At 40.3% G+C, this 9,575-nt stretch overlaps 1 protein-coding gene and 1 pseudogene across 1 annotated transcript; one reads left to right on the plus strand and one right to left on the minus strand.

Moving 5' to 3' along the window:
- The first annotated feature begins 5,298 nt into the window (after positions 1 to 5,298).
- LOC129763779 (U4 spliceosomal RNA) lies at positions 5,299 to 5,375 on the plus strand (annotated as a pseudogene).
- A 2,319-nt stretch (positions 5,376 to 7,694) lies between these two features.
- On the minus strand, positions 7,695 to 9,575 carry LOC129775383 (ATPase H(+)-transporting accessory protein 2). Its single transcript, XM_055780075.1, has 5 exons — positions 9,446 to 9,575; positions 9,032 to 9,255; positions 8,854 to 8,967; positions 8,393 to 8,791; positions 7,695 to 8,330 (listed from the first exon to the last, which is right to left on the minus strand). Exons 1-5 carry the CDS (start codon positions 9,519 to 9,521, stop codon positions 8,151 to 8,153), a joined length of 993 nt encoding a protein of 330 aa, XP_055636050.1. The 5' UTR covers positions 9,522 to 9,575; the 3' UTR covers positions 7,695 to 8,150.

The following is a 9,575-nucleotide window of genomic DNA, read 5'->3' on the forward strand; positions in this document are numbered from 1 at the left end:
TTCACAAAAAAATCCTAGACCGGCCCTCACAAAACTTTCATTTCATATCCTTTATATCTGTGCGACGCGCACGAGGCTCAAACTTTTGTAGATTACTTTTATTTTTTTTAACTAATACAAAAGAAAACAACAAAATAAAAAATTAAAGTAGTCCATCATCACCAAGATCATGAAAGTCGTCAGTTGTAAAAGAATGCATACTTTCGATTCTAAAGAAATTGATTGACCAGGACAATACCGTGCATGATGTGGAGTTTGAGGCCCTAATCGACGATGGCATAGTCAACATTTTTTGCATCCCAAGTTTTGCATCATCTACGATGATGAAAACTCGTTTTCGACTGCCGAGAGTGCGAATGCTTCATCAGCTTTGGAACTACATTAGGTTGATAAAGATGAAGAGTTCGAAAATTGGGATTCAAATGTGACAGCTCCATGAGGAATCGAAAATGTTATTAGTTGGGTTGAGGAAAACGGATTGCCAATGGAATGTATGGGAAAAAAAATCAGCTCAATCGGACTTTATTTACTAGTGTCGCACAGCCGTAAAAGTTTCAGGTTTTTAAAAACCGTAAAATCACCGAAGGAATATCATCAAAAAAGCGGATTTCGGAATTTAGATAACAGAACATCGAGATGACAGTAGATCTCGACGTTCATGCAATTTAAAGACATTTGGCATCAACTTTTTTTTCAAAGCTCCGATTTGATACTCCCATTTTACGATTTTCGGAAGACTCAAACTTTGGCGTCTTTGCGATAATAGTAAATAAAGTACGATTGAGCTGGAATGTTGTATAGTGTATGTTTTCGAGGGAATCAACATTTTTTCAAAAAGTCCTATTCGTAAATTTGATATGACCATTTACATTGGCACCTCAACACATTTTACTGCTCGTCTGCGTAGATAATACTTTTCGCACTTATCCAAATGAATGGAAGTAATTTTGACAGATAAATGAATCGCACGCATACATCTACAATAAATAAATTTTACGCACGCCTCGTGTTGGTAAACGAAGCTAAGGTGGGCGCTTTAGAAGGCACACTTTTTGAAAGGCAAATTGCTTATAATGAATTTTTCCACATTCCTCGCCAGTATACGCTCGTAAGTTGGCAGCGCATGTGGAGTGGTGATGAGTTCGGTCGTTGGTTACACACGATTATCCCTAAGGTCTCGACGAGTGCATGGTTCAAGGGATTGAACGTAGGTCGTGATTTCATTCGCGTGATATCTCGGCTTATGTCCAATCACTACAACCTAAACGCGCATCTCTATCGCATTGGGCTCGCAGCAAACAATCTTTGTGATTGTGGCGATGGCTACCACGACATCGAGCATGTTGTCTGGTCGTGTATCCGGTTCCATGCTGCTCGCTCTCAGCTCTCTAGAGCACTGAGAGCACAAGGCAGACAATCGGATATCCCCGTCCGGGATATCTTAGGTAGCCGGGATCCTGATCTTCTGCTTCATCTATACCTGTTCCTCAGAAACGCCGATGTCAACGTTTAATGATGTTTCCTTCGTTGTGCCCCCGTTTCATATCCCTCCTATCCGATCGATAAACTTTTACTTAGTCGCGGCAATACATACACACACTCTTTACAGATGCACGGGCCGAAGGTTGTGCAGTCCACTGATCATTCAACAAGAGCCAAAGGTTGTACCGCTCATGACAACTCTACACGAGCTGATGATTGCGCCGGCGAGTGACCATTCTATCCTGGATTCCTCGAGGCGAGAAAGACGCACCACGCTAGATATGGGGTACAGACTAGGGGGGTGATTAATGGTTAGCTGCATCCCAATAGGAAGTATCCCGTGTCGGGCACACGTACAGAGCATCGAAGACTGCAACATACCAATTATGAGAACACTTGTAATACTAACCTCGAGCCAACCGCGAGTAATCGGTTACATATTACTAACATAGTTGTAAGACAAAAATTGTCAAAATATTGGACTCCCGGCCCCGTCAGGCTAACGCCACATGTGCCTTAATAAAATATATATTTTGGAAAAAAAAATTACATTGGCACTCTAGTGCGTATCGTTACTCATGAATTTGTTTTTAAACTGAAATAAATAATAATTTGCCGAGGCGGAGGCGATCTGGCGTAGTGGTAACATCCATGCCTCTCACGCTAAAGGTCACGAGTTCAATTCTCACTCCCGACATTCTTCCTAAAATGGAAGTAAAAGTGACGAACCAGCCAAATGAGTTGAAAATCACTATAATACAGATAAAAAAAAAAATAATTTGCCAAACAAGTTTTATTGGATTTGTTCTGTGATAATATCGTAACATATGAAGATGTTGATTAGACATCTTTTGAGATTCCAATAAATCAAAGGACTATCCAAAGATTCAATCTCAACACTCCTACCCTAACTTTTCCTTTTCCTTACTACATCCATGATTATTCAAATGATGATATTATACATGATACACTGTGGATAATCGAATTTAAACATGCTGAACGGACCCTGCTCATATTAGCTACATCCATGTTTCATTAAATTATGATAGGTATGTTTTAAATATTAAATCAATGTATTCATTTAAATTTGGAATATTCAACGTATATAAATCTACTGCGGATAATCGAACCTAGTTGTATGGAACAACCCCTTTTCCAGCCCCCTCCTCTACCTAGCTACGTTCAATTTTGTTCAAATAATTTTATTAAAAAAATTTATTATCAAATTGTCGATACAATAACTGTCACTATCTTTTTTTTTATTTATTTTGGCTTAACGTCTTTACAACATGGCCTGATTCACAGTTTTTCTCCAATTAACTCGGTTCGTGGCTATCTCCCTCCAATTCCGTGGGCACCCCGTGCTCACCATGTCATGCTGCACTTGGTCTAACCATCTTGCTCGTTGTGCTCCTCGTCGTCTAGTACCAGCCGGATTCCCGATGAACGCCATTTTTGCAGGATAGTTGTCCGACATTCTTGCAACATGTCCTGCCCAGCGTATCCTTCCAGCTTTGATAATTTTCTGGATACTGGGTTCGCCGGTGAGTCACGTGAGCTCGTGGTTCATCCTTCGCCTCCATACGCCGTCCTCCTGTACACCTCCGAAAATGGTTCTTAACACCAGCCGTTCAAAGACTCCGAGTGCTCGCAGGTCCTCTTCGAGTATTGTCCACGTCTCGTGCCCGTAGAGAACAACCGGTCTTATGAGTGTTTTGTACAGGGAAAATTTCGCACGACTGCTAAGTCTGTTTGACTTTAAGTGTTTGTGGAGACTATAGTAGGTACGACTCCCATTGATGATGCGTCTCCGGATCTCGCGGCTGGTATCATTGTCAGACGTTACCATTGATTGACGTAGACAAATTGGTCCACTAACTCGAACTCATCGCCGTCGATCATTACACTACTACCTAATCTGGTCCTGTCGTGCTCGGATCAGAAAGTCAGCATGTATTTGGTTTTAAACTGTCACTATCACACCGAGCAAAATTTTGTATGTTGTAAATCGAAATAATCTTTTACCGAGCTCGAACGTCATGTATTCAAATTGCATATACTTAAACGTTTCCCAAAGGGGAAATATCAGGGACGCAAACCAAAACAAAATAATTCTCAGAAGGTATGCAACAAACAAACCAACTCGAACAAATACGACAATTGCACCGATAGCAATCACTCGGTTGATGCTACCGACTTGGTCCTTTTTGATCTTATAAGAATGTAGGCTAAGAACTTTTCGCAAAATTCGCCGCAACGACATCACAGAGATGCCCAACGCTTGACAACGACGTGTGAGAAACTGATTTGGGTCTTCCTCAATTGATACATTAGCGGCAGCAATATTCGATGCTCAATTGTTGATCTGGCAGGACGATTATGACGACCATAAATTGGACGTAGCGCTCTTAAAGTTGATGCCATTGACTCCGAATCTCGGTAGTATATTTTAATAATCTCGACTCGTTGTTGGATCGTATATCTTTCCATGATAAAATGACAAACCTTACTGAAGAGAAATGTCAAGGGAGCGGGAAAAAATATGGCGTCGTTTGCTGTCCCTATCGCTCAACTTTTGTAGCGTCCGTATTGAAATACCCGTTAAAATCAGAACCTGTCCTGTATCCTATGTACAGTCAATCGCAAAATTGAGTATACACTCCGTGTTGGTTTGTTATTTTTGAGTTTTGACGTAGGACTACGTCTTTCATTTCTATACCGGGGTGTAAAATCAAAGTTTCGAGAACGAAAGCGTTACGCCGGAGACCGAGATTTTGAGCGATAATAGCTCTTAAACAACTGAACGAAATAGTATGATAAACACCTCATTCGAAAGATAAAATGTCTACGCATTACATACTTGTTACTTTTTGACCCAAAAACTTGTTTCAATAATCTTAAACTTGCTTTCAAAACAGGCTATTGAAATCACCAATCGGTATATAAGCGCGCGCCGCTTGGAAATTAACTCAGTTATAATTGAACAGCGATTGAGGTACCATCGCAGGAATGAAGGGATGTCTCCCTAACACAGACTTCAAAACCATAGAGTCTAGAGAAAACGGCATTGCAAAATAGATGCAAGCTGTTTGTACTTTTGTACTCGTTTGCGCTTTTGCAAATTTGAATGTTTCCCTAACACAGACTTCAAAACCATGGAGCCACGGGAAATCGACATTTCAAAATAGATACAAGCAGTGGGTACTTTTTTACTCGTTTGCGCTTCTGCAAATCAGAATGTTTCCCTAACACAGACTTCAAAACCATGGAGCCTGGGGAAATCGATATTACAAAATAGATGCAAGCTGCTGGTACTTTTTTACTCGTTTGCGTTTTTGCAAATCGGAATGTTTTCCTAACACAGACTTTAAAACTATGGAGCCTGAGGAAATTGGCATTGCAAATGAGATGCAAGCTGCGAGTACTTTTGTACTCACTTGCGTTTTTGCAAACCGGAATATGTTTTCCTAACACAGAAACCGAAACAAGTTGGGACAATCGGCATTCCAGATCTCGGCAGTACTTTTTATACCTCCATGCATTTTTACACTCCGGAATGCGTTTTGCTAACACGGTCTACAAAAGCGGGTACAAATGCAACGCTTTGGCTCGGTTATTCAAGACTGCATGTCCCTCCATGTCGCCAGCCCACTGAACTTCTACGCATACCTTTTGATGATTAGGCAAAATGTTGATAACTATTTGCAGCGATAACCACTACCATAATGCATGAATTGACCAAAATTGGGATTTGTTTGCAATTGAATTCGTGAATTGTTCCATTCATTCACTAGTTTAATCAATAATTTAATCAACAGCTTTGCGCAGCGGCGATATCGTACCCAATGAGGAACATTCGAAGGGCGATTATTGCTAATTGAAAAAACACAAATGATTACTAAGCCAACGGCAGTCCTACGTCAACCTTGCGGTTATATCATAGGTATAACCCATCCATGTGCACCCGTGGCCGAGTGGTTAGCGTCTCACATTATCAAGCCGGGTGTTCGGGTTCGATTCCCGTTCAGGCCGGAGGATTTTCGTCAAAGAAATTTCTTTCGATTTGCACTGTGGTCATGCGTATTCAAGTTTGTTGCGTATTCATGTTTAAAAAACAAACAAAAAATCTTCGATTCAGACGTTTCAAAATTGAGTGTACAGTTCAAGTTTTTCTTAAAAAGAAAATTGAAATCAGTTCAGAAATGTTAACAGATAACAAAAATCCATCCCCTTGTATTCGCTATGACCCCCTTTGGCATCCAGCACTTCCTGCAAGTGACGAAGCGAGTTTTCTGGTTACTGTAGCTGAAAGTGTCTCCCAGATCTCCGTAATGGTCGTTTTGAGTTCCGTTTCATTTTGATTTTGATGAATGGATGGTTCTTGATTTCCCATACTCAATAGTGTTGAAGTCCGGTGATTTCGGAGGTGTTTTGAGTTGATTCGGACATTATAGAGTTGGTATTCCGAATAATGAGGTCAGTTTGCTCCACGTAATCACGAGGGAGAGCCAATTTTTGCGATGTTTGATAGGGGCACCAAACCACCACGCCGAATTCCAGAACCGATCGAACAAGCGAGCAGAATAATGATTTCAGGCAAGTGGGATCGCGAAATTAATCAGAAATTTTGAAGATGAATCCGAGAAGCTTATTGGCCTTGGATATTATGTCCGAGTAATGCGGCTTGAATTTTAAACCTGAGAATTATGCTTGAATTCTAAGATCTCGTTTTTTTTGCTACACGTAGCAATGGATGAAGATCGATCATGTATGTGAACGTTATTGGCTCGAGTTTTCGGTGAAATGTAATGACGTTGCATTTTTGAACACTTATTGAAAGGAAATTTCTTAAGCACCACTCATCGAAAGTGTTTAGCAGGTGCTGTAGTCGCAAGCAGTCAGCTATTTCTCGAACTGTCATAAAAATTTTGACGTCATCCGCATATCGACACGTTTTCCGGCCATGTATCTTTTGTAAAGCATCGTTTCTTAGATATTTGTCCACACCGACCTTGAAGGTTACAAAGCTTAAGGTGACAGGATGTTTGTCTTTAGGGACCAACCTAATCACTTTTGGTACTACATTGGCGCTCAAGTTCAAACAATCTCCAGTTAATTCAACGATGTCATTCTCGGAAGTACTCGGTTCAAATGCGGATAAATAGATCCACAGCAATTCCGCCGGCGCAGAAACAATTTTGACAACTTCGGATGCAGCTTTAGTACCTCGAATATTGGTAGGTTTGTTCACCAACCTATCGTCTTCGCGTTTTCTTTTCGGTGTGTTACGGACGACGTCCGATCCGGGCATTGGCTTCCACGATGCATTAATTGTTGAGGTAGGCGACTCAGAATTGATTTTGGCAGATAAAATACCAACTGCATCTTTCAGTCCAGCAGTGTAATTTTTAAGTGATTTGATGTACGGTGTGTCTGGCATCGTTTTATTAGTGAAACGAGTCGTCATATTCCGAAAATGTTCATTGGAAAATAAATCCGCTCATCCATCGCACATCCAAAAAATGTTTTGATGGTAGGTTCCCAAAAATTTCACGAACACCGTAATCTACCTTTGCGCAGATCATGAGAGTTTCCGCAATATCCATAACATTTGATACGATCCGAATCTTTCACAACTTTTTTACACTTAGTGCGTGCCATCCTTACTGGTATTGGCGATCTAACGTACAAATCTACAACTAGGCGGAGCTGCGGTGAAAGTGATGATGGTTTTAAATTTTGCCATGTGAGCTTATGGAAGGTTTGTAGTTCTTTCCATAAATTACAATGTTATAATCATAAAAGGTTATTTGATTGCGATGAGTTTTAATTCTGCGCATTTTTATATATAACATGTTATTTCCTTATCTCTTTCAGTAGTGAAAATTGTATGAATATTGACAATAGTTGAATCAAACGGAAATTCGAGAGCACCATCAAGAACAAGTAGAAAAATGCATAGTTCTTGCATGTGAGAACTACCTTGGAAACTCCGGAAGTAAAACATACGTGATTTGTTTTTCAATTTTAGGTTACCTTATCATCATTTTCTTAGTTCAAAAACAAAATACAGATGTCTAACGAATCACTAATATAAACAAATTTGATGCATAGAAAAAACACAATATAACGAACAAAAAACAATCAACTTTGTCAACAAAACAATGATGCCAGAATGGCTTTCGATATGAATTATAGGCTTTTGGTTATCCTTCTTCTGGACTGAAATGGCTTCCTTTATTGAATCGTTTTCGATAAAAACTCAAACTAGTAACAACAACGAAAACACACGTCTCCGAGAAATTTCATACAATTTCTTAACGCAAAACAGTACCGGATCTGATTCACTGGCCTAAAATTGTTCTTACACAAATCTTAATGAAATAATCAAAAATAATGGTATTATTGTATTCTGCTCGGCAGGGTTACGATGGACAGGAATACGTCTTTTAAGAGAACCCCTTGATCAATCTTCATGACACATGACCGTAAGAAAACAAAAGATTGAGTAAACTGAATAACCATTGCCTCAACGGAACCTCACTGTTTGAATTCAAATTAATACTTTGCTACTTGATTCTATTTTTGTGGATGACAGTAATTTATGCTACACTGTACAATAATTTATTCTCAAATGGTGTAGCAGCTAAGTGCGAGTTTGACTCGGCTTAGTTATCCTTCTTCATTCTGGTGGAAGTCATACGGTAGATGATGGAGTCCCTACCAGGATCCATCGTAGCGATAGCAATTGAAATAGCCAACAGCGAGAATACCATAATAACACCGAACCACAGCATAATGTTGAAAATGACTGGATAATTGCTGTCGTATTTTTTAGCAATATTGTACTGAAAAGAGAATAGGGAATGCGTTATTCAAAGTTTCTGTCTAGGTTACCAGGATAAGTTACATCAGGGGTTTGTTTGGATTCAGCAGTATCACGCTTAGAACGAGCCAGTGGTGCCTCGGTAGAAGTAATCAAACCAACAACGACGGCACCATCGAACGCTTTCTCAGCAGCCGTTTGTAATTCTAGTAAAGCATTGGTAAGCAGCTTTCTAGCTTCCGCTACAGCCTGGGATGAATGATCGTGAACGGACAAAAGAGCTTCGAATGACACTCGAACAATGTGCACGGTTGGTATGTTCTGCTCAGTGGACGTAACCAGCAAATCACTCAGACCGTTCATGTATGATATTTGACGCACGATGTCCGAATCGGCTTTGCTTGATTTTGGCTTCAAGTATTGCAACTTAACGTCGTCATCGTCGGGCTGCACTGTCCCCAATGGTGTGATGAAACTATTCGACTATAACAGGGAAAAGCATCATTTAGCGATAATGGAGGGTGTCATCAGAAAATGATGCTTACAGAATCCTTCAAATCAATCTCGAAGCTAATGCTATCGTGCTCAGCTGTTTTGTGCACCAGCTCACCAATTGCCTCGGATCCCGAACCACCGTACAACTCATACGTATGAGCCTCCTGCAAAAAGGAAAACATCGCATGATTCAACAACACGGTCACGAGATCAATTCCAGGTGATTACCTCCAATTTGAGTGACTGAATGCCTTCTGCCACAACAACGACCACACCATTGGCCATATTGAAAGGATCCTTCACGATTAGGCCGTCCCATTCTGTGGGATGGGCCACGGAATACCCAAGAGCAGCTCCGAAAACATCGGACAGTGAGTTCACATGCAATCGGGAGTGTCCGCGGTAATCAAGCGCTTTTGGCGAGTAGACAATCGAAAGCTGATCGCAATTCGCTGTGAAAGAGATCGATTTTATAGTTTTAAAAATGATTCACAAAAACTGGTGCCCTTCGACCAGCTGTAGACAAATAAAGGGAACTATTGAACCGAGACTCGCATTGAATTTCCTAGATAATCATACAATACTTCGAAGTCCACATTAAACTTAATACATTTTCTCTACATTTTACAATAAATTACTTACCTGCTGTAAATAGCGAGAATAGAAGGAAAACAACCGAGACCATTTTCGCTGCCTTAAATTTTGCACCCGTGATCATATGACGTTTTCGATTTCCACTGTCTTCATTCGCTGATATTGATTATTACGTTCC

This window comes from Toxorhynchites rutilus, chromosome 1 (genome assembly GCF_029784135.1).
Source record: "Toxorhynchites rutilus septentrionalis strain SRP chromosome 1, ASM2978413v1, whole genome shotgun sequence".
Taxonomy (NCBI): Eukaryota; Metazoa; Arthropoda; class Insecta; order Diptera; family Culicidae; genus Toxorhynchites; species Toxorhynchites rutilus.